The sequence below is a fragment of the Musca vetustissima genome, unplaced genomic scaffold (genome assembly GCF_032173495.1).
Source record: "Musca vetustissima isolate MV318-11 ecotype Yass unplaced genomic scaffold, APGP_CSIRO_Mvet_v1 utg16925, whole genome shotgun sequence".
Lineage (NCBI taxonomy): Eukaryota > Metazoa > Arthropoda > Insecta > Diptera > Muscidae > Musca > Musca vetustissima.
In genome coordinates, this window is record NW_026883972.1 from 261,029 (window position 1) to 288,054 (window position 27,026).

At 36.0% G+C, this 27,026-nt stretch overlaps 2 protein-coding genes across 3 annotated transcripts in view; one reads left to right on the top strand and one right to left on the bottom strand.

Moving 5' to 3' along the window:
* Nucleotides 1–6,983: 6,983 nt before the first annotated feature.
* On the bottom strand, nucleotides 6,984–8,218 carry LOC133330980 (decapping nuclease DXO homolog). Its single transcript, XM_061539378.1, has 3 exons — nucleotides 7,569–8,218; nucleotides 7,278–7,506; nucleotides 6,984–7,211 (listed from the first exon to the last, which is right to left on the bottom strand). Exons 1-3 carry the CDS (start codon nucleotides 8,180–8,182, stop codon nucleotides 6,984–6,986), a joined length of 1,071 nt encoding a protein of 356 aa, XP_061395362.1. The 5' UTR covers nucleotides 8,183–8,218.
* A 5,248-nt stretch (nucleotides 8,219–13,466) lies between these two features.
* LOC133330987 (phosphorylase b kinase gamma catalytic chain, skeletal muscle/heart isoform) overlaps nucleotides 13,467–27,026 on the top strand; it is a 33,691-nt gene continuing 20,131 nt past the window's right edge. For both annotated transcript variants that reach the window (XM_061539389.1, XM_061539390.1), the window contains exon 1: nucleotides 13,467–13,607. In XM_061539389.1, the coding sequence (XP_061395373.1) occupies nucleotides 13,516–13,607 (92 nt within the window). In that variant the 5' untranslated portion in view covers nucleotides 13,467–13,515. The remainder of the gene's footprint in view (nucleotides 13,608–27,026) is intronic.

The following is a 27,026-nucleotide window of genomic DNA, read 5'->3' on the forward strand; positions in this document are numbered from 1 at the left end:
TCGTGTATAAGTAACTATCATCCTTTTTAATATACATCTAAACAAAAAATACACATGATAATCTATATATATATATATATATATATATTATTGACATATTTAAGATTTCTTTTCGGATATATACATAATAAAATTAATTCTTATAGTTACTTAAATGAAAAACATGAAAAAAACAATGAGAACAAATTATATATTAAATATATGCGCTTTTTTATACATATATCAAACAAAAATAATTGAATGTGTTTTATTTTTAATGGATTCTTTGGCTAGGTTAGGTTAGAAACAAAACATAAAGAAAATATTAAATTTTTAAAAATAATGTGAAATATTTGGTAATTTTTTAAGTTTTTTTAATTTTGTTTCGCGATTTTGTTTACTTCTCAAAGAGATGTTGATTCGACGTATTTGGGTAATACGGCCGTACAAAACATTTTGCCATAGTGGGGAAGTTGAATATTTTTGAACGCCTAAAAAATATACCAATTTATTTTAATCGGTTCCGTATAACCGGGCACCCCTTTGACCCAAAATTCTGAGTCAAAACCAGGTACGTCCACCCAAGAAAAAAATATATACCCATAATTAGGGTAATAATATCTACCTCTCTGGAAAAAATTTAAAAAATCTAATCGTTTTTTTTTTCTAAAATAGCACAGAGTCTGCAATAATCAGTAACATAATTGTCTCATTTACTGGTAAGGGTCCTGATATTGCAATGACCAGTAATGACTTTCTGCTTTGCTCAGGTTCAACAGTGAGTTTGTTCTCTTGGTTGACGGAGTCGACCATATAGATCTTGATACATTGCACATAGGTTCGTTGTGCGAGAGTTCATTGGCTCGTTCGTCGAATAACGCCTCAAAGTTCGGAAAAAGATGACAGATGGTTGGTTTGATCGATTGCTAGATCTGTATATTGAGATCCTCGTCTGGCTAATTCGTCTGCTTTTTCATTACCAATGATGTCACGGTGTCCTTGTACCCCACTTATAGCCGATAGCTGTAAGTGGGTGTTTCCAAAACTGCTATACACTCGAGGACGACCTCAAATTTGCTATTACAGGATTTGATGGCTTTAAGAGCCGCCGGTTCAACGATCTATCCATTCAGACTTTTTATCAATTCCGCTGCCTTCCAAATAGCGAAGATTTCAGCTTGGAAAATACTACAGTTGCTATCCAGCTTGTAGGTAAGCTCAAGGCCTAGCCTTTCACAGTAGACGCCAGCTCCTGTACCTTCTTCCATCTTGGATCCGTCCAGACCACCCAGAGGAGGGTTGCTACAGTTCCAATTGTCTCTACTAGGAATAACGACATCTATATCGTCAAATCTCAGGACTGGTGATATTTAGTCGCTTAGTTTTCCGCGTTGGTCCAATGTCATACCTAGTTCGTTCATGATAGGTACAATTTCGCCATAGATTTTGTTAAAATGGTAACGAAGATTAGAGTTAAACAACAAAAGTATTGAAATATTATTTAGGCAGTTGATGATGATGGCATTCATCTAGTGTTTTAGACGTTCGATCGATTCGAGGAGCGAAAATCGATTCGGATCATTACCTTGTAGCAGCCAAGGTTCGCACTAGTCTTAATGTAGCAGCAAAGGTGCGATCTAATGTAAAACGAAAATTCGATGTCGAAAAAGCTGCAATTACAACAGATAGCAGAAGCCTTGCCGAAAGCACTCATTGTCCCAATAATAGTATAGAAGGACAATTACAAAGAATTGCCCACTTCCTACAAACTGCAGCAAATGCAACACTTGGGTACAAAAGAGCACCATCAAGAAACCCGTGGTATGATCAGGAGCGTCGTAATGTTTTGGAAAATTCCATCATCCTCCTCCACCTGGTGACAGATACAGATCTGAAAGCATTTTGCAAAGCTTCTGGTATCAAATTGTGGCGGTGAAGAAGATACCAAGATAAGGTCAGAACCGCAATTAATCAGCTGAAGAATAATAAAGCAGCAGGTGTTGATGGATTACCAGCCGAGCCGGTGGTCAGATGCTGGTCAGGAGCATGCACCAGCTGATTAGTACAATTTGGCTAGAGGAATGCGTGTCCAATGATTGGAACCTCGTGCACAAAAAGGAGACAAGTACTATCCAGCGTGCTGTGTGAACGTCTGAAGCCAATGGTCACGAAAAAAGCCAACGGACCATACCAATGCGGCTTCAGACCTGACAAATCAACCATAGACCAAATTTTCACACTGCGACAAATCCTGGAAAATACCCACGAAAAATACGTTGACACATTCTACCTACTCGTCGACTACAAAACCGCATCCGTTCAGAGGTGTTTAGAGTCATGTCTGCGTTCGGCATTCCTGCAGCATTAATACGGCTATGCAGGATAACTTTAACTGGCACAAGGTCAGCAGCTAAAGTCGGAAAGGACCTCTCGAAGCCCTTCAATACCGAACGTGGATTCAGACAATGTGACAGATTGTCGTATGGCCTTTTTAACATCCTGTTGAAAAAGGTCATACGAGCTGCAAATGTAAACAGAAATGGTACTCTGTACAGCAAAGGACATATGTTACTCGCCTACGCCGTTGACATCGACTTAATTGATCGAACATTGAGAGTGGTAACAGCCACGTTTGAACAAATTGAGAAGGAGTCGGTCAAAGTGGATCGGGCAGTAAATGGCGAGTTGACCAAGCTGATGGTATAAACGCGCAAAACGTCCAGTAGACTCGGACCAAGTGTGGAACTTGAAAACTACTTGAAAACTGACATCAGTTTTGAAATTTGGAGAAGGATAGTGTTGGCCAACAGATGCTACTATGGTCTAAATAATGAGTTTAGAAACAAGGCCACCTTTCGCCAGACCAAACTCACACTCTACAGGACGCTGATACTACCCGTGCTCTTGTTGGGATCTGGGGGGCTACTCTGTATTGCGATGCGTGAGAAAAATTGTAACGCATCGCGTAATTGGTACTCTCTAATTCGTTTTCGTATCTCCTTTCGCATCTACTTTACGCAAATGTGGCATCACCGCACTCTGTAATACGAAAACGCATGTCAAACTCGTTCGTTAAGCGCAAATATCTTGCGTTAACAAAATAGCAAACGCAAAGGAAGCGAAACATATAAGTAAGCTCCATTAAAGGTTTTATTTATATATAAATTGTAAATTATTTTAAGTAAAAGGCAAAAAAGTCACAGTTACAGACTCAGCAACGTCAGTTCCTAACTTCAGTAGATTTTATGGGGCAACACAGTGATTTGGCAAAGGGACAGTTGCAGAGTTCAAATGCGAAACAACGCGCCAACAATTTGTGGACAAAACTGTCTGATGACCTCAATTCAAATTGACCTCCTGTAAAAGATGTCGGTGGTTGGAAAAAGTAAAATATTATTTTTTTATATAAAATGTGAAACTATGTGTGCATATTTATAGGTTGGTGTTGATAACCACCTTGTCCAAGCAATTTCAAAGCAGCGGCCTCTTTTATTGGAGTTGGAATTGTTGTGGATCTATTTGAAACGACGAGCGTTTGAAAAATACATAAACGAATCTTAATTGAGACATTATATATAAATCTATAAAAATTAAATATTTGAAAACATTTGTCACATAATTCGTACTTATATTTTCATACCCGTGGTCACTTAGGGAGAGTATATTTGATAGATCTCATAAAATTCTTTTTTTTTAATTCGTTCATCATTTTTGTTTAAAAAAAACACTCGTACCACACAAAAATATGTTTTCATTTACAATTTTTTGACGTTTCCTTTTGTCATCTTCGTTATTGTTTACTTTGTGGCGACAGTGTTGCCCCATTTTCAATTCAGTTTGCGAATGCGTTTGCGTGAACGTTACAGAGTACCAAATTGTACTCTTAACGCATTTAGCTTTCGCATCGCACTTGCTTTCGCAACGCAATACAGAGTAACCCCCCTGAAGTATGGGTAGTTGCGAAAGCAGCTGAGGCTGCTCTTGGGGTGTTTGAAAGAAAAATTCTCCGAAAGATCCATGAAGGGAAACGAGGAAATCTTATAAATCAAAACTTAGAACAGATTGGAACACTAGAGAGTAAGTATAAAAGTGAGATTAAGAAAGATATGAAATAGTCTTGGATATGCTTTAGTAAGTCGATAAAGGGAGTAATTTTCGGAAAATAACATGGAAAGACCCTAAATCCATTGGTCGTATTAAAAGAAATGATTCCACGTAGACAAATTCTGATTTAGAGACTCTGGATCGGATACTCATTTTCCAGTTAGCACATAATTGGGTACGGATGAGCAATTGCTGCATCATATTCAACCTCGGATCATGATAAATAAAGCTCTGATAGAAGACCCAACAAGCTATTCAAAACTGGTATGAGCGATTAACACTTTTCGATACTACAAATCTGCTGGACCACAAGGCCGGGTGCTATCGCCCCCGCTTCGACTTTTTGTGATAAACGAGATTATTGTTAACTTTGACCAATTGCGAACGAATGTAGTGTTTTTCCCCGTTTTGTCAAAATTTGTTATCGTAGTAAAAACGTCGTAGATTATTGCAATCCGGGAACAGACCAATTATAAAAAAAATATTTAAGAATTTGTGTTGTTTTTTTATTATTTTTATGTATAATGTATAACAAATCATGTTAAGGTAATTATTATATAATTCAAATCCTATTATGTACACTCTACACCCATATTATTTCTTATATATATGGGCAGTGGGTAAATACCCAAAGGGTAAATACCCGGTAAATTGGGTAAATACCCGGTAAATTGGGTAAATACCCATTTGTGGGTATTTATTTGGGTATTTACTATATTGAATCGGTAATACAATATCTTACACCCTATTTCCGGGTTTATGTTATCACATCGATTAAGAATGGATAGTTTTACGATACTTTAAAGACGTGGGTAAAAACTTGGGTAAATACCCGAGTTTTTACCCAAAAATTGGGTATAAACTCATTAACTGCAGAACCACTTGACATAGGCGGCCAAAATTTTGCACACATGTTTCTAATGTCAAAGCAAATACAGAAATCCAACATGGGGTCCCTGGGTCCAAGTTTTGATATAGCCCCCATATAACCATATTTCCCGATTTAAGGTATTTTTTGTCTATTAGACACATTTTACAACCAAATTGGCTGTAAGTTGGCACAGAGTGTTCTTTTTGAGTACAAAATGTCCATGCAAAAATTTATGTATGTAGGTCCACGTTTACTGGTAGCCCCCATACAAAGGTACCCCTATTTTGAGTATTTACCCAAAAATAGGGTATAAACTCATTAACTGCCGAACCACTTGACACAAGCGGCCAAAATTTTGCACACATGTTTCTAATGTCAAAGCAAATATAAAAATCCAACATGGGGTCCCTGAGTCCAAGTTTTGATATAGCCCCACATAACCGTACCTACCGATTTAAGGTGGTTTTTGACACAAATGGTTCAAAATCAACATTATTTCCTGTATGGGAATTGGGGTCTTCCAAACACACGTCAATTAGTTCGGCTGTTAAATATATATAAATATGTTAAATATATATAAATACCCAAAATCAGGACCGTTATATAGGACAGAAAACGTGGACCAGAGTAAACAATTGGTACTCATTGAGAACTCTTTACCTAAAATCGGGAGCTACGGTTACATGAGGGCTATATCAGAACTTGGACCCAGAGACCCCATTTCCCACACCAGTATTTGTATTGATATTAAAACCATCTGAACCAATTTTTGACCGCCTATGTCAAGTGGTTCTGCAGTTAATGAGTTTATACGCATTTTTTGGGTAAATACTCAAAATAGGGGTACCTTTGTATGGGGGCTGCCAGTAAACGTGGACCTACATACATACATTTTTGCATGGACATTTGGTACCCAAAGAGAACACTCTGTGCCAAATTACGGCCAATTTGGTGTCTAATAGACAAAAAATACCTAAAATCGGGAGATATGGTTATATGGGGGCTATATCAAAACTTGGACCCAGGGACCCCATGTTGGATTTTTATATTTGCTTTGACATTAGAAACATGTGTGCAAAATTTTGGCCGCCTATGTCAAGTGGTTCGGCAGTTAATGAGTTTATACCCTATTTTTGGGTAAATACTCAAAATAAGGGTACCTTTGTATGGGGGCTACCAGTAAACGTGGACCTACATACATACAATTTTGCATGGACATTTTGTACTCAAAAAGAACACTCTGTGCCAAATTACAGCCAATTTGGTTGTAAAATGTGTCTAATAGACAAAAAATACCTTAATTCGGGAAATATGGTTATATGGGGGCTATATCAAAACTTGGACCCAGGGACCCCATGTTGGATTTCTATATTTCCTTTGTCATTAGAAACATGTGTGCAAAATTTTGGCCGCCTATGTCAAGTGGTTCGGCAGTTAATGAGTTTATACCCTATTTTTGGGTAAATACTCAAAATAAGGGTACCTTTGTATGGGGGCTACCAGTAAACATACAATTTTGCATGGACATTTTGTACTCAAAAAGAACACTCTGTGCCAAATTACAGCCAATTTGGTTGTAAAATGTGTCTAATAGACAAAAAATACCTTAATTCGGGAAATATGGTTATATGGGGGCTATATCAAAACTTGGACCCAGGGACCCCATGTTGGATTTCTGTATTTGCTTTGACATTAGAAACATGTGTGCAAAATTTTGGCCGCCTATGTCAAGTGGTTCTGCAGTTAATGAGTTTATACCCAATTTTTGGGTAAAAACTCGGGTATTTACCCAAGTTTTTACCCACGTCTTTAAAGTATCGTAAAACTATCCATTCTAAATCGATTTGATACAGAAACCCGGAAATAGGGTGTAAGATGTTGTATTACCGATTCAATGTAGTAAATACCCAAATAAATACCCGCAAATGGGTATTTATATAATTCAAATCCTATGGGTATTTACCGGGTAAATACCCGGTAAATACCATCTCTACTTATATATATTACAGTACATATTTAAAGATTATCATTATTTTGAATTTTTATTGAGACGTGAAAATGATTCAACATACCAATCGGGTAGAAATGAATGATCTGTTTTACCCGGCAGACAAACATAATTTATTTGTCCCGATCTGGCATTAAAATAAAATTCATATACTGTATAAGGGCAGTTAAGATTTGCTGTAATAGCTTTGAGGCGACCCAGAAATTGACTGAGGAAATTTGCACAGACCCAAGGGGACCAATGATTTTGCTAAAAAGAAAATAAAGATTTTTTTAATTTCTCAACAATCATTAGCACATTCATACGACTTACTGCTCCATTTTTTGGCAAAGAACGCGTTTCGATATGCTCCAAACTTCTGACAAAACCCTTGTCATTACGTATACCAACATAAAGATCTTCGATGCCAACCAAAAAGGACTGACACCACCAATTGCGTGATTTGAATTTTAGATAGGATGTGCGTTGTCGATCGTTAAAAAGAGCTTGACGTGTTTTGAGCTCAACGAATTTTAGATTCTCCAATACAGGTTTGTCATAGTTTCTGCAATAAAAATTGACCTCAAGATCTAGTTATGAAAAGGTTTACATATTGCATGAACTTACAGCTGGACCGGTTGTTCACTTATAACACCATCCATTTCAGCGCCATACAACAAATTCATACCAGCCAAACGTGTATGGAAGACAAGAGAAAACTCCTCGGACTCATTAACGGGGGGACTTGTATCCGGTTCTCGAAACGGTGAATCTGACAAACAATATTGCTCAAATTTAAAACCCCACGAACAACAATTCTTCTGAAATTGACTCTCTTGAGATCGTTCATAACGTTTCTGCTCCGTCTCACGTTCTACCAAATAAATTGTATTCTTAAATCGTGTAACGTGGATACACCAATCACTTCGGTGTTCATATGGTGTACACATCAGTAGTCGTAGCAAACCTCGATATGATACAAATTCAGGAGCCGGCGAATTTACAAAAATCCTTTGTTGATGATCATATAGGAAACGTAATAAATGATCCAATAATTCATTTCGGGCAGATTCTGGTTTGTGGATGACTCTATTGAGGCCGGCATTTAAATCCAAAGGGAAAGCTTCAGCTGCTGGGCTTTTGTAGTATTTCAATTGAGTATCGTTGGGTTCGAACATTCGATCACCATCAATGCTAAAAAATCCAATTGGATGAGGTTTCTTTATATCGGGGAAGGCCATTTCACTTTCTGGTGGTCTAATCCATGACAGACCAATGTCTTTCCCAGTGTTGAATCCATTCATTTTTTATCTAAAATAAAAATATTTTTTAGAAAGTGCCCATTAAAATTTAATGTTTTTTACTTGCCACGATAAGGACGAACGTTCCTAGTCTTTAATTCACCTTCCAGCAAAAAGAAACTCAAACTCGGTGTTTAGAATGCAAAGCACAAAACGGATTCAAAACAAAAACAACATAAAATCGATTATTGGTGAATCGACATATCGAAATAAGGGGCATGGCAACATGTTAATTTGACTTGAAAATTACTCTCATTCAATTAAGCGGGGTTCACACTATGACATTTCAATGGTATTTTACGCCAATGATCGCGTTACGCATTTTTTCCCTTGTAGTTGTGGTATTACCGATAACAAAAACAACGACGGCTCAATGGATCCTATACTGCTCACGTTCGCCATTCATCAAGCTTCGAAGAAAATTTAGATCTAGGGAGACCAGTTGCATATCAGCTGCTTCTTAAGTTTGCTGTCAAAATCCGTTGTTCTGACTTCCATTATGAAAACGTAAACAATGTCCAAATTTTTGACATTAGATTTGAGAAAAAAAAACTATTTATGTTAATGTTTTAATTAGGTGACCACCACTTAGATGACCCTTTGAATACATATGGTGAAAAATTTATAGTACGTTTACAATGTACCGGATTTCGTTAACCCAGAGGGTAATATGTTGAATAAATCCTTATAAAGTAGGTTAACCCGGTAAAAAGTTGTAATGTAAATGCCGTTTATTTCGAATAGACAATAACTGAAAAATATATTTGTAAATGCACAGGAGTGTAAATCTAGAAGGAGAAGGCTAGAACTTATTTTAGAAGAATAGCTTCAGCTCAGCCAAAAATGAGATACGATGGGCAGTCAATACATTCAAACCATATAAATCGGCAGGACCAGATGGAATCATAACGGCGATGCTTCAATTTGGCTCGCCAAGCATATATCTGATCCTTGAGAAGATCTATACGGCGTGTTTGACTCTCTTGTGCGTTCCGGGTCTATGGAACGAGGTAAAGGTTATTTACATTCCTAAAGCGGGGAAACCAAGCCACTCTGCACCAAATGACTGGAACAGGAACACTGAGGAACAGGAGCCATAAGGAACACACCACAAGCAGCTCTGAACGCAATGCTTAAGGCCTCTGAGCCTCAACATTAAGTGTCAGGCCGCACGTAGTGCCCTAACGCTGCATGAACAAAATCTATTGTGATATTGAAGTATCCTGAACGAACTAGGTATGACATTGGATCAACGCATAAAACTAAGCGACTATATATCATCAGTCCTGAGAATTGGGGATGTAGATGTCGTTATTTCTAGTAAAGACGACTGGAACCGGAGTAACCCTCCTCTGGACAATCTGGCTTTTTACACAGACGGATCGAAGATGGAAGAAGGTACAGGGGCTGGCGTCTACTGTGAAAGGCTAGGCCTTGAGTTAACCTACAAGCTGGATAGCAACTGTAGTGTTTTCTAAGCTGAAATCTTCGACATTTGGAAGGCAGCGGAATTGATAAAAAGTCTGGATGCAGAGATCGTTAAACCGGTGATATCTTTGTGGATAATCAAGCGGCTGTTAAAGCTATCAAATCCTGTTACCTCAAATCTGAGGTCGTCCTCAAGTATAGAACAGCTTTGGAAGAACATACAGCTATCGGTTGTGTTGGGTACCAGGACACTGTGACATCATGGGTAATGAAAGAGCACCTAAAGTGGTTGGGAAAGTGCAACCTTGACACGTAATATATCTTCTGTCCGATCTCTATAGCCATTGCAATACAGGAACGGATCATGCATGATATTTGGACTTTTTTCTTCGATATCATAAAGGACAATTCATTATCGTAGTAAAAACTAGTAGATTCTTGCAGTACGGGAACAGACCAATTATCATGCGTGATCTGTTCCTGTATTGCAATTTTGCACATTTTTTTTGTATATATCATGTTATCGTAGTAAAAATTGTACATTGTTGGTGGTTCTGGAACAGACCAACATTTACCAATATGTTTCCATTTTTATTGAATTCTTCTGGGTTTCTCCAAGAACGTCCTCAATGCTCTCAGGTAATGACATTATGACAATAAAACCTACGCCGATTAATACCTGGTCAATCCTGAAATCTTAAACGTCACAAACTAAATTAACAAATATCATGCCTTTTGCATTTACATGTCATTTGTCACGTAGTTTCGATGACTTATTAATAATGAGTAAAGATTTTTTGATGAGTCCGTGGTGTCGACTTCCGGACGAACACAAAAGCGGGTTTACACATGGTACAAATGTACAATGTAGTGTAGCTTTTGTTGGTTGGTTTGGGAAATAAATGACGCAACAGGGCTAAACCCAAATTATTACAGATATTGTATGTTTCCGTACTGCAAAAATCTATCGTACTAAAAAAAAATTTACATTCCTGCAAGATCGGGAGCAGACCATTTAAATTTGAAAATATTTCAGTTTAATTTATTTGCATGGTGTTCAGAACATACACAAAATATGTATTTTGATTCGATAGAACAGATCACTTAGGGAAAAAATTGTAATAAGTTGGTAGCAATGAGAGAGAACAAAACTTTCATGACCAATACCAATCACCAACAGTTTAAAATCCCGCTTTCTTTCACTGCACCATTTGTAGCTGTTGGAACGTATTTTACTTTTTATCGTCCCGTCTTGACCGCCGTCGACAAGTTTGCTCGGCTCAGGTGTCTGCCGGAACGAACGACACACAACTCTTATCAAAAGTCGAATTCGACTTTTACACACTTCAATACAAAAAGTCGATTAATCGATTAGTCAAAAGTCGATTTACTTATCCCTAATCATAATTTGCCTAAACCTCATTCGTAAACAACACGGTTTTTTAGTCTCCATCCCACCTAATTCGTAAACTTTCGGTTATACCATTTTGAGTTCATCTTTATCGGCCATTTTGTCTTCTCCTCCCATTCGTTAGTAGGTGGAACGTTTTTCAATTTTTTCAGTCGTCGTTTTTATTTTAGCTCCGTTCCAGAACCTAAAAGAATCTACTAATTTTACAAGTTTTGCAACGTTTTACTCGAAAACCGTTCCTGAACCCATAAAACTGGTAAAACATTGTATCAAATTTAAGAGAGCACAAAACAAAATGGCTTTCTCTTTGTAAACTTTTTACTTGAAAAATTTAGGCGAGTAAAAATGGTAAACAGGAATGCCTACTTCTGATTGGCTGTTATGTTGATTTTGAAGTATTGCCATCTAATTTTGGCATATTTACTAGATTTGCGTTCCGGAACTTTTGAAATTATTTTGTACTCTGAGACTTATTTTGAAATGTTTCCCTTTTACTAGCTTTACTATTAAAAAAGTACTGGAACAGACCATTATTTTAAAATGTTTCCCTTTTACTAGCTTTACTATTAAAAAAGTACTGGAACAGACCATTTGTTGGCGAAGGATTGCGTACGACGTCGCTTGAGTCTTGGCAGAACGACAATTAACAAGCGAATTTTATGAAGGCTGGAGTCTTGGAGGCTTCCCTCTCATTGTACAACCCTATAGTACCTTTGGTCCATATAGTACCTTTGCTCCATATAATTCCTTTACTCCATACAGTTCCTTTGCTCCAAATAGTTCCTTTGCTACATATAGTTCCGACTCCTACATAGTTCTTTTGAATCTCTCTCTTTCATCATTATTTTTTTCGTTTTTCCATATATAGTTCCTTTGCTCTTTATAGTTCCTTTGCTCCAAATAGTTCCTTTGATCCAAATAGTTCCTTTGCTCCATATAGTTCCTTTGCTCTTTATGGTTCCTTTGCTCCATACAGTTCCTTTGCTTCAAATAGTTCAAAAAAGGAACTGGATCACAGAAATGAACTATATTAATTAAAGAGATGGAACTAGTTCCGATCGTTCCTTTCTTGGAATAGTTCCAATGAACTAGTTCGTTTTGGGACTACCCAACTCTAATATCATTTTCATTCGCGACGTGAATTGGTTGAAACGTTAATTCTACGCGGAAGATTTGCCAGAAATAAATAATAATAGAATATAGGCAATGTTAATCCGTTTGACATAAATATGAAATGTGTTCTAATATATTTGAAAAATAAAAACAAAAATTAATAATATTGCCCATAGAGATTTTGTGTGCTGGGAATGTTGTAGTCTGGGAAGAAAGTGAAGAATAACTTGTAACCTTTTTTGACATTGACGGCCAGACTCAGCCTGCCAGCCAACCATCAACCAATCAGTAACATCATCATCATCGCCATCAAACAATCAACGCTCTGGGCGGCAGTTCACAATTTCCATTAACAAAGAATAATTAATAAAAGAAGAAAAATACAAATTTGAAGGAAAAGTGTTCTAAAAAAGCATATACATATAACGACATACATACATACACGTACATATAAATCATCTGTGAACTGCAAGTGAATGAAGAAATGCCAGACAAGACAACAACAAGTAAAAGAGATAATTGACAGAAGTGCACCACAGCGCGCAGAGCAGCCAATGCAAAAAGAAAAATTATAAAATTTATAATGCAAAAGAGAATGTAATAAGAAGATTGTGTTGTGTAATCAAAAAATAGAAAGAAAGATTTTGCAAATTGAAAAGAAAAGCCAAAATATACCGAAACATAGAACGAACGCCACCCAAAGCAAAAAAAAAAAAATTGTCTCCAATAAACAAACTCATAGCTAAACAACGAAACGAGATACACGGCACGCGATTTCAGTGTTTTTCCATTTGTTTACAAGAAGGGCGGCGTGCGTGTAAATCCTCACGTTTACTCCTCTTCCAACAAAAAACGGCAACAACAACAAATAACAGTTGACGGCACGCACAGCCACCAATTTCATTGAAACCAAAAAAAAAAAACATCCAACGTTAAGCTCATTGGAAATTTCCACTCTCTCCGCTCTTCCCCTTCCCCAAAAAAAGAAAATTTCCAAAAAGATTACAACAACAACGCAATAGCATCACCCAGTGCAAAGATAAACACAAGCATAATACCAACCAACCAAGCAAACAGCCCGACATAGGACAACGACTCTGAACAACAACCGAATTTATGACCTTCGTCTTGTGGTAGCGGTTAAGAAATTATTTATTTGAAATTCTCATCTACCGGTCGATCGGTGGTCACAGCCAATTCATATAAATAAAAAACACAGGCCTATTCAAATAATTTTGTGGTCCGAGGAGAAATCACATTGAGAAAACCATTGCAATTTTTATTTGTTGATCCATAAAAAACCATCAAAATACCACCAATTATGGCCAAGGACGAAGAAGATGATTTGTTGCCCGATAAGGATGCCGCCAAAGGTTTCTATGCCAAATATGAACCCAAAGAAATTTTGGGAAGGTAAGTCAAGAAAATAAAAACATTTTCGAAAGTGTAGGAAAATTTTTGAATTTTGTAGGTTCCATTTATCGTTATATGTAATTGAATGGAAAATTTTTTGGTTGTTTGTTTTTTGTAAACGCCAGACGCTCTCTCGAAAGCAATGGATATATTTACAAGAATATTTTTTTAGAAGAAAACCACCAGTTGCTGTGTTTGTTTACTTTTTACATAAATGTGTGAAGTGGTTAACAACACACACTGGCTGCATCATATTTTGAATATTCCAGAATGGGGGTGAAGGCAATAAAAAAGGTATGTGCTTGGTTTTCAATTTCAATATCAAATCCCTACCATAATGGGATGGGTCGATCTTAATGGAAGGAGGTCTTAATTAAAAGGCAATTGGCACCCTTATTAGGCAGCGATGGAACATTGAACAGTTAATATGTAACTATGTTTATATCGGAACCTAACAAGGCACCTAAAGTTAGGTTAACTTAAAGGATGTACGGCTACCATTTGTAGACGTTCACTTGAAGACATTTCTACATGGTGTCCAGGATGAGCAAGACAAACAAGAAAGGAGTAAAGGAAAGTGAAAAAGGGGAGATAGAGGAGGATTAAATAGTTGTTGTTGTAGCCCTATTGCTTTTACACAATGGGCTGAGGTGACAGTCGTTGGCCGAGTAAGACTCGGGTCGTTTCGGATCATAGACCCCTATGTCGTGGATTAAATAGTGTAGACATTTGGTCATTTTAGCCATGTCAGAATTTTAACAAAGCTTAGGAATCTTAACAAAGTACAGAATCTTAACAAAGACCTTGACCACAAGCTAACATGGAAAAGGAATGTTGAGGAACGCACTAAGAAAGGTCTAATAGCATTCTACCCCTGGAAGAACTCTATGGGAAAGAGTTGGGGACTAAACCAGAGATCATATACTGACTGTATGTGGCGGTCGTTCTCCCCATTCTTACATATGGTTGCCTTGAATGGTGGCAGGGGTTCAACAAAAAGTTACTGCTGACAAAATTAAATTCAGTACAGCGATCGGCTTCGATCCTGACTACCGGAGCGCTAAGAAGTACACCGCAGGCAGCATTGAATGCGATCTTAAATCTCCAACCACTGGATATTCTGATTAAATTCCAGGCGGCCAGATGTGCCATGAGGCTCCGAGAAACGGATGCCTGAAATGGTCACGTTAATATCCTCATAACGCCATGTTGTGATTTCTTTAGGAGAAATACTTACAATAGTGACTATGTTCACTCTCATAGAGACTTTAATGACATCAAAGTAGAGTTTCCTAGTAGGGAATCATGGACTAGTGGCTCCTTATCTCTGCCAGGTCTGTAATTTTTCACAGACGGGTCAAAGATGGAGGAAGGCACTGGTGCAGGCGTTTACTGTAGGGAATTAGAAATATATAACTCATATAAACTTAACAATCTTTGTAGCGTTTTTCAAGCAGAAATCCCAGCAAATCATGAATGCGGCTGAGATAGTCAAAACACTTACTGCCTTTAATATAGGACCCGTGGTTATATATGACGATAGTCAGGCGCCCTTAATGCATTCAAATCTAGTACTATAAACTCAAAAGAGGTTCGGGGCTGCAAAAGTGCTTTTCATGATATACGACCGATATTTCAATTATGTTGGATTCCAGGACATAGTAACATAAAAGGAAATGAGATAGCCCATGAGCTTGCTCGAGGGGGTTCGCAGTCTTCCAATCTATCGATTGAGAGATCTGTACAATCTTCTATTGGCGAAATATTCAATGGTACAATTAGATTAATTTCATTGAATGACACGATTTGAAACCGTATTTAATTAGAATTTTCAACATAAGTATAGGTTTTTGGTTTCAAAATAATATGTTGCACCTTTGTATTGAAATTATATCGTACAGTTTTCTCCTGACATCCTGCAGAGATTTTGTCGATTTACGCTGACCATACGGATTCAGTCGTATCCTATCTTATTATTGTTTAAAATTATATTTATGCTATTTTTATAATTGAACAAATCTTAGGTATGTAATTCAATATCTATTTCTAATTACATATGCAACTAATTGTGAATATTATTTATAGTAATCACACTCCCACCGCATTTTTCCTGTCTACAATTCAATTTCAATTTGATGATTTCAAATTTTTTGCAATAATAAAAACACAATCGCATACCTTTTTGCTTCGCTAAACATTTGAAATAACATTCATTTTAAGTGTATCAGACAGACAGATGGTCAATTCAAAGATAGAAAAAAACCATATAGATATGGATAGGCTGTATTTATTTGTCACATTAAGCTGTCTGGCTGAGTTTGATTGCTATTTAAAAGGCGCGCTTGTGATGAGGGGGCACGTCTACATATATACATACAGATACAAGATGGGTTTGTTGTTTGCATGTCTTGATATATTTTTATGTTTATTTTTATTATTGCAAAAAAAAAAAAAAAAAAGTAAATAAATAAATTAAAGGCAACACGCTCACGTAGAGCAAAAAATAAATAGAAAAAATAAATCATTTATTTGATTTCATATCTGCTCAACAAATATTTGTTAAAATAAATTGTGTTAATAAAATTGCAATCACTTCCCATTTTGAAAAAAAAAAAATTATTTCCCTTATCATGTAAAATTTCATTGTTGAGGCTATTAAAGTTCTGGCCCTGTTGAACTCTAAATCATTTTTTACTTATTTCTACTATTCTTGAGTCATAGCTTAGTAGAACACGTGCAAATAAATATAATAGTTTTTCAATTTCGTGGCGATAAACCCCTTACAATATATAAAACACAAATTTAGACAAAATCTGTATTCGAAATCAATTAATTTGGATATAATCCAAATAAATGTTGCCACTCTTGTAAAACCAACGCTTTCCTATTTTTTTAGATATTTGTCATCACCACTGGGTTCCTTTATTATAATTTTTTTTGTTTTCATTTTTTTTTTGCGTCATTGTTATTTTTTCAAATCAAAAGAACGAAGAAGCAACAAATTTTCCACACACAGCTTCCTAACCAAATTTTCATATGTTGTTTTTTTTTGGACTTTGTAACTCTGCTGAATAAAAATAAATAAAATGTTATTTTCTCATATTCTATATACACGCATAACACTTAAATAAATACATACAAGTACGTAATATAAATCTTATCTCGTTTAATATAAATGTCGCGTTATTCTCACTTCTACGTTCCGTAGTAAACATTTATTCAATGAGACATTGACCCACTACCCAGATATGACACGTGACGTACATGTTATTGAGTGTTTTTTGGGGGAATTTTTTGGGCATTGGCATTGTTGTTTACAAAGTTGTTAGTTATTTTTGGCTCCTGTAACGTTATGTGAATACAAATAACGTAATTAGATGATCTATGGCCATCGGAAACAAAGTAATAATTATAATAGATAAGATTTATTACCAAGTAGAGTATTTAACTTATATACACCACTAATATGGTTATTTTGTCCATTTATTACCAGAAGGTACCTTGAAATTATGTGCCATAAAAAATTAATAAACTGTTCCTTCCTATTTTGGATATAAAAATTAGACTTAAATTCAAATGAATGGAGGTTACTAATTTAAATAGTAAAATTTAAAAAAAATAATAACTAAATAATATTTATAAATATGTACTTGTATACTTCTATCATACATACCTAGTCTATGGAAAGAGGTAACAGTGACCTTCATCCCGAAAGCCGAGTCATAAGCTTCCAAAGAACTATAGACCGATTAGCCTATCTTCATTTCTACTCAAGACTTTAGAAAGGTTACTAGACTCAGAAATTAGAAATACTATTGATCATAGCAAAATTAGCAACACCCAGCATACACCCGCATACATCAAATGCAAATCAGAGGATACGGCCTAACATGAGGTGGTTAGACACATTGAGAAAAATATGGAGTCCACTGGCTACACCTTGGCTGCGTTCCTAGATATTGAGGGAGCTTTCAACAATGTGAAGCTAGAGGCCATCCATTCTGCTCTCGTAAGCTCAGGCATCTCCTCACTTCTAACGGACTGGATAGATAGAATGCTGGAAAGCAGAATTATCAACTCATCCTTAGGAGAGAGTTCCGTGAGGAAATCTGTGAACAGACGCACCCCTTCCGTGGCTTCTGGTGATAAATGAGATACTGTTGAAATTCGATCATCTTAAAATAAAGGTTATAGCTGATGATGTCTTGCTGGTTGGTGGGAAATTTCTAATGACAATTTCAGATATTATGCAGGGCGCCCATTCAACTCTGCAAGTGGGGGCACACGCCAAGGTATTGGTGTAAACCCCACTAAGACAGAATTGGTGCTCTTCACTATAAAACGTAAGAAGCAAAATACCTTGCTTGGAATGTTGAGGAATGCTCTAAGAAAGGACTGATAGCACTCTACTCCGGCATGAACTCCAAAGAGAGAAAGAGACTAAGAAAGGAGATCATACACTGGCTGTATGTGACGGTCGTTCTCCCCATTCTTACATATGGTTGCCTTGTATGGTGGCAGGGTGTCAACAAATGGATACTGCTGACAAAATTAAATTTAGTACAGCGATCGGCTTCGTTCCTGACAACCGGAGCGCTAAGAAGTATACGACAGGCAGCCTTGAATGCGATCTTAAATCTCCAACCACTGGACATTCTGATTAAAATCTAGGCGGCCAGATGTGCCCTGAGGATTCCAGAAACGGATGCCTGGAAATCGCTGAACTATGGTTACGCTAGTATCCTAAACATAACGCCAGGTTGTGATTTCTTGAGGAGAAATACTCACATCTCTCTCATAGAGACTTTAATGACATCAGAGTAGGGAATCATGGAGTAGTGGCTCCCTACCTGCGCCAAGGTCTGTCATTTTTCACAGACGGGTCAAAGATGGAGGAAGTCACTGGTGCAGGTGTTTACTGTAGGGAATTAGAAATATACAACTCATATAAACTTAACAAACTTATATGACAGCCCTTAACCTAACCAAAACTAGGGCCGTTTCTTGATATGTTGTTTTTTTATATCCATATACCATGTCAATGTTCGGACATTTGTCATCACCACCAAAACATCCTTTTTCAAAACAGAATTTTGAGATTTTTTCAAATTTATCCTCCATATGCCACTATGAGAGGTAGTCTATAGGGTAAAGTAACAACAGAACATCCCATTTCAGAGCAGATTTTTGGGATTTTTTAATTTATCCACCATTTGCCACTATGAGAGGTAGTGCAAAAGAGTTCAAATTTCTGCCAATCAAATACCATATTACGTTAATAGTACATGTGTATATTGTTTTTTATTTTACGTCAAACCACAAGTTATTCAATTCAAAAAAAGACAATATCTATAGAAGCTATAAAAATAAATAATATTTAATTAAAACGAACAAAACAATAAAAAAATTATAAAAACAAATATTGTCAATGAAGCCAAACAAAAAACAACAGCTGCTTCTTGCAATCTATGTCTCACATTGATATTATGTTGGGTAGAACACTGACCGTCCGATCGACCGACCTCATGATTATTAAGACGACTTTTACTCTTCATTCAAATGCCCTTCAATGTGACGATGTTATAAATTCTGCGACATAATTTCATTTCATGTCGCAATCGGTTATTTCTTTTCTTTTTTATTTTTATTACTTTCTGAAAGTGGGGACACGAGCCCTTTTTTCTGCTTCTTCTATTTGTTTTTTTTTCAGCATTCTCTGATTATTTAGTTATTTTTAATCTGCAAAATGTTGTGTGATTGGTTACTGGGGTGGTGTGTGCCTCTTTCTTAGCCGCCGTTTTTTTGTAGATATTTTCGTTTGCCATTTAATTAAACGATTTCGTAAGTTGTCGTACAACTTTACGTGCCAAAAGCCGCGCAAATCATTTAAAAGGGGGGAGGTGAGGAGACGGTGCCAGTCGTACGATAGCGTCCCCTCTTCAATATCAATAAAAGACGAGCGTCTTGCTTACTGCTGCTAGTTTGCGACAACGACGAACGAGCCCCACAATATAAAAACACCAGCAGAGGAGACAGGCCCCTCTAATTAACGAAAAAAAAAACTTGAACAAACGATGACAGCAAAACAAGCAAACTAAATCATACACATATAGATGTACACACATATGTATATATATTTACACAGACAACTGATACGATTTTAGCAAAAAGAAAAATTCAAACAGCAATAGTTTCCATTTTTTTTTCAATACACATTCATATAATAAGAATGTATCTATTGAATAGATATACATAAATGTATTGTATAGTTTGCCAATGAATTCCGAGTGTTTACATCATGTAGACTATATATATCCACACTCACATAGACCGACAACAAACAACAACCAAATGACCGGCATCATCGTCATCAGCGAACCGCCGGCCAACACAAATCAATGGAAAATTTCCACAAATACGCCATCAATGGTTGTTGCCGCTCTCGCGTCCATACATCACGTGTCCCACGTGTTGTTTGTGTGATGCTCTTCTACATCTTTTTTAGTTGTTGACTTTTGGTATCTCGTTAAATGTCATAAAGCCAAAAAATTTTTTTAATGGACCCTACTTATCATCGAATGTGTGTTAAAAAAGCTTTTGCATTTCCAAAACTGGTTATAACAGTGAGTGTCGGCTTTGGAGACGTCAAGTTTGTTGGAGATTATTATGTGGAGTGGATGGAGGATGGTGGTAGAGGGGGTGTTGTGTGCGAACAAGTGTTTTGACAAGCCCTCTTCTATAACTGGTTGTAAAGTCGTCGACAGTATAAAGTTGTTAATTGCAGCTATGTATAGCCGTATGGAGAGGGTCCAGCAAATTAAATGGATTATTTTTTGCAAGGTTACATTGTCATCTTATGGAATGCAAAAAAAAAAAATCATTTGAAATTTGGAAAATAACCCTTCTAAGATTATTTGCACGTGTTTCGATAAGCAAGTAATTTTTGATAAATTCCACCTATATAGGCTGCTTAGACTCATTGTGTGACATATATTGTGGATTCTAAAATATCACAATAGGTTCGGTAGAAGATCACCAAAATACCGAAATTCGTAGAGGCCCATATACTATAACCAAAGATAGACCAATATCGATCAGTTTTTTTAGAGAGTTAGTTGTCGACCTAATGAGAGCACAAAATATAAAACTCCAGACAATTCGGTTGAAAATTTTTCTCAAAATCCTCAAAATATCGAAATTTGGGAGGTACCGCTATGGGGGCTACCTTAAATAGTGGACCAATATTGATCATTTTTGGTAGGGAGGTTTGCTACCTACTGAGGAACCAAAATATCAAAATAAGGCTAATCTTATATGTGGATCCCCAAAATATCGATAATATATACCTAAAAATCGACCAATATGTTGGCAACCTAGTGAGAAACCAAAATATCAAAATAAGTCTAATTCGGTTGGAAAATGTACCCAAACTATCGAAATTCGGGAGGTACCCTTATATGGGCACTATACCCAAAGATAGGTTATTGTTGATAATTTTTGGCACGGAGGTTGCCAACCTAATGAGAATCTAAACTATCAAATTGCTGGCAATTCTGTTGAAAAATGTGTTCGAGATCCACAAAATACCGAAATGCGGGAGGTAACCTTATTTTACGGGGGCTATATTAAAAAGAGATCCAATATTGATTATTTTTGATAGGGTTGGTTAGTAGTAACCTAATGGGAACCCAAAATATAAAATTGCAGCCTACTCGGTCGAAAATTGTTCCCACAATACTGAAATTTAAGATGTACCCTTGGAAGTAGAGCTTGAAGAAATATTCCTTAAAAATCCACGATTTGGTGGAGCTTAAAAATCCACGCCTTTGGTAGACCTTAAAAATTCACACTTTTGGTGGACTTTAAAAATTTACGCCTTTAGTGGACGTTAAAAAATCCACGCGTTTGGTGGAGCTATGGATGCTTGAAAAATATTCTTTAAAAATCCCCGCCTTATCCTGTAAAAAATCCACGTCCATATGGCCCTGAAACAATATTTTCTAAAAAAGGAGTGGTAGGGGTGTTATGAAAGCAAAACCCATCGTCTCGAAGCAGGAAACGTCCAGAAACCTACACCGGCGCGTAGCGACCCAGCTGCTCTACCAGAGGTACCGGAGGATCTGCGAGTAGCAATCATGGATCGAGATGACCCCGGCGGAATTATAAGTGATGATAATGCTGGTTGCTGGTCGACAGCTATCTAAAAGACCTCTTCCGGTCCGATGAAGTTGATCGACGGAAGCTACGGTGATCTGGTCAAATCACAACTCTATTTTAGGTTGTAGATTTCATTGTTCTTCTAATGTTCCGTAAAACACCTTGGTATTGCCCCATATAATGGTACTGCAAATGTTCTAATTTGTTTTTTTTTTGTGTTGGATATTAAATATAGTTTAATATTTTTCTAATATAATATGATCATAACTTCTTGTATCGATCGTTAGTTGTTTTTGTTAAGGACCCCTTAGTTATTTTAATACGAAAGATGAAAAAAAAAACATTTTTGAAGAATTCTCTCACCAATTCCCCGACCTTCTACTATTCTTTTCTTTATTTTTTAACATTATGACCTCTACTAAAAAATTATATCAACTACAAGATCTTTATAATAACCTCTTATAGCCATAACCTTTCACATAAAACAACATAATATTCCTCAAATTTTATTGCCGCATCTTGAGGCGTGGATAATTCCAGAAGCAATTTCCAAAAAGACAAAAGGAAACCCCCACTCAGCGCACAACTGGAGATTAAATGTAATAAAAAAGGATTACCTTTAGAAAATATAAGTGTTTTCTTACACAAATCGCATTAGGCAGATGACCGGCCGAACTGAACCGGGGTTATAAACACCTTGCCTACAATTACACCTGGACACAAGAAAAAACCCTACTTGTTTGCACAGCTTTACTTTTTCCCTATACCTATTAGTGTGTGTGTGTTTTTTCCTTTGTAGCCCTGACATACTGACTGCTGATACCTGTGGAGTGTTGTGAATGGTTTCCGGTTTCATTAAAGCTATAAGAGTGGTAAAATATAGGGTGTTGTTACAACAATACAATTTATTTTAAATCAGCCACTTTGCACTGTTTCAGAGGCAGAGTATTTCTGAGCAGCGACCGGCCATTGCATAGCATGAAATGAGAGGAACAAAATACGACATCGTTTGTGGCACTCTGAAGTACAAAACAACACAATGACCTCCACGGTCAATGCCTTTATGGCCTGGTCTCGTTTAATTTTTAAAGGCGGTGTGTTTTATTTGGATTTTTTGTAAAGTGTGCCTAAATGTTGTTTCGTATCTCTCTCTCCCTCTCTGTGTGTGAGTGAATTAATTCGTAGAATTCCGTTCGCCATCTGAATTTTTATTTGAAATACCATAAAATTGAGAAAATATATATAAAACACAAAACAAAATGCAATTATAAAAAAAGAGGAACACGCAACGCTAAATTACAACAGCAACAAAGATAAAAAGAGCATGTAAACAAAAACAAAAAGGCTCGAAATCAAAGTTATGGTATTTTCGATGTTGAAACATTTGAAAGGTGTTGAAAGATGGAATTCATTCTTACGTTTCACCAGCAATTAATGATTGGCGGAATTCTGAGTCATTTGCTGTGTTTTACCAATGAAATGTTTTAATTTAAAACGTTGTAGCTGGCTATCGTGTAGGGATACGAAGTCGGACCCTCCACAATATCTCAATATAAATGTTATGTGATATTTACTTGTAGATTCCTGTGATGTTAAGTAAATTCCAGTAGAAATTTACGAAGATTAAAAGCCTTAAAAAGAGATTGACTTTGAAATAATAGATATTAGTATGTAAATAGATCAATAAATAATAAATGTTAACTAACAGAATGTTAAACATTAAATTAACTGTTAACATTTCACAGTTATAATTATGTTATTTAACACATTTTACAACTCTGTTATTGACAGCATGCAGGTAGTTGAAAAGGCATTATTATGTACTATTTTACAAGACAATTTGTTTGTTACTGCTATAAAATTTTATCATCGTTTTAATGGTCAAAGTGAAAAACTCAGTTATGTTACTTAACATTGCTGTTAAATATTTTGAATATCTTTTATCTAACATTAAAACTATGTCATTGTTATCATAATTACTCTTCTTTTTAAATTGCAATGGTTCGTTCGGTTCATTCAGTTCTGAATAAATCCTCAAGAGCTTGTGATCATTAAGATAGTTGTAAAGTGTGCGGTGCGATTTTTTTTTGAGAAAAATATCTCTTTATCTATTTTTTGCTTTGAAATGTATCAAGTGTTGAATTTTCCTACAAGGTAAATAAATTAAATATTCGACATCTTAAATGTGTTTCCGAAGTACACTTGCTGAGAAAAATAAATTTGTCAAATTCAGTTTATCTATACATACTCACGATTCAACATCGCCCAGGCGAAACGGCTGAATCTAGAATCATGAAATTTGGAATGAGGGTCACTCTTGGTCCAAAGGTGTCAGATAAGACTGGGGTTTTGAAAATTCATACTATAACGGCACGAAAAGTACTAAAAAGTAGTAGAACTATTAAATTTGAAATGAGAGTTACTGATGTAGTGTAGAATAAATCTAGCAAAGGTTTTTTTTGACAATCGAACTATAATTATCCGAAAAGTACTAAATTTGGTACAATTTCGTAGCATGTGAATGGATAAAGCTAAAAACTTGAAATTTGGAATGCAAATAAAGGTTGAGAAGTAGGGTCGTCGTTATAAAGACGTGTTTTTGGAAGCGTGTATTCATGTATACGAATAGTACTAAACAGTACTAAATTTGGTACAATTTGAATTTGGAGAAATGTATGGAGCTGGAATCCTGAAATTTGAAATTAACATTACCGGAGTCGGAGTGTAGGATTGCAATATTTTGGTAGTTTTGGAAATTTGTTCTTATTTGTACGAAAAATACAAAATTGTACTATATTTGGTGCAACTTGGATTTTGTGTGAAAGGGGTTTTTTTGGACAATCGAACTATAAGTATCCGAAAAGTCTTGAAATGTACAAAATTTGGTACAATTTCGTGGCATGTGAATGGATAGGGCTAAAAAATTGAAATTTGCAATGCAAATAAATGTTGAGATGTAGGGTCGATATAAGGATGTGGTTTCGAAGCGTGTATTCATGTTTACGAAAAGTAATAAACATTAGTAAATTTGGTTCAATTTGAATTTAGAGAAACGGATGGAGTTGGAATTTTGAAATTAACATTACCGGATTCGGAGCGTAATATATCGATATTTTGGTAGTTTTGGAAATTTATACTTATTTGTACGAAAATTAATCAATGGTACTATATTTGGTGCAACTTGGATTTTGTGTAAATTTTTGAGGTTAGGATCATTGTTGGGGTGTAGGATTGGCGTATGTAGGAAGTTTTTGGAAATTGTACTAAATTTAAAATTAGGTGAACCGATAAAGCTGGAACCCTGAAATTTGGAATTATGTGGAAATTTGAAATTTTGGGCTATGTGGGAAAGTTTGGAAATTCGTACTTATGATTGTTAAGGTAGGTTGTTATGGAAATTGTCTCTTAAGATGAACATTGAGAACTCTAACCTTACCTTAATATATAGGAAGCCTTTAACAGTGTAAAGCTGGATATTTTTAGTGGGACAGGGAATTCTGATTGAAATTGTATGGGGGTATCTCTGGGCATCATTCCCCTTGCAGCCTGGTCAATTCACTCTCCCAAAATAAAAACGATTTAAAATGTCGAAAGGACCATTGGGCTGTTTGATTTTGGAAAGAAGGAATGAAATCGGACTCTGAGGGAAAGGAACTTGGTGCGCTAACATGGGGGTAATGGAAATCTACAGAACCTAGCAATACCAAATGAATTGCATTAGTTGACCAACTTGTTCAAGGTGACACATTTTTGATTGATCTACCGATACCTGTTTCTAGGTTTTCGTAAGTTCTATTGTGTTCTACATGGAGTAGTCCATGTAATGAGGTTTTTGGAAGTAGAAAATAGAGGCTATCGAAATAATTCTTTTGTATAGACTATTTTTTGGTTGTAAGAGATATCGACTGTATAGTAGATATGAAATATATACTACATCTGTGATTATGCCAATATAGGCTCGAAACATTTATCATCTCATGACTGTGTGTTTATTTTCCCTCTTTTGGGCATTGAAAAATGTAAATATTTTGTTAATATTTTATGGCAAAGCAATGAGCAGCAAATTTTTACTCACTTTGTGTGCGAATTGTAAATTTATTACCGGCTACGTTTTCGATGATGATCAGATCATTTCGACAAATCAATTCAAAACAAAAGAAAATGTAATCCATCATCAATATTATTATCGCCTCCCTATCGTTATTGTATTAGTTGTCATTTTCTTGTGTTGTCTGAACATGTTGTTGTTGTAGAACGAATATATAATACATTTTACGTTGACCTATCTTTATCTGCTAAATAAAAAAATAACAAAATCGACAATAAATATCATAAAAAAATAACATATGACTGAGACACAGACACAGACAGGCAGACCGAAAACTGAGAAACGCAAATCAAAATATTATGAATGAAGAAAAGAACAGAAGAAAACAAAATCAAATTATTGTAGTATTTAAAAAAAATAAACCATTCAATCAGTTATTTCATAAACAAATTATCGCTTGAAAGACGTAATTGTCTGATTCTACGAAATTGATAGTAAAATTTGTTAATGTGAGCAGATTTGTTTGCGGAATGCGCGTGGACAATCAAAAATGCCCAAAACTGTGTATATATAATCATCATCAGAAATTATCAGCATAGACGAATGGGCAACAAATTCTGTCATGACTAAGAATAAAATTCTAGATATTTATTAGTTGTTTGTTTTGTTGATAAAGTAGAAAATAAATTTGCTTATAGTACTGCAGAATGTCCAATACCCTATTGGACCGTATGGTTTTTCATTTATTTTTTTCTGGTAAGAAGTAGATCTTCAAATATTAGTACTTTGAAAAACATTATTCCAATTTCCGGACTTTATTAAAACATCCGGGTCCAGCTTGAAAGCGCCTAAAGATTGCAAAATTCTCTCAATAATGCGGATTTAGTTGATCTTTTGACTTATCAAATGTTAGAGTAGAAATTGAGATCTTCACATCGAAAAATAACAGCTATAGTATCATGGCAGAACGTTTGTTCCATAAGCTGAGTTAAAAAAAAGATTTCCAGGCGCGTCGGTCGGTCTTGTGCGCAGCTCATCCAATTTGAAAAACCATGTTTCGAGATGTTGTCTTGCACTTGATCTTTCCATCGAATTCGTGGCCTTCCCCTTGTGACTTGGCTCACTTTTATATGGGTTTTGTGCTGGGGCATCCTCGTCCATTCTCACAACATGACCTAGACAACATAGTCGCTGCAGTTCGATAAGTCTGATAA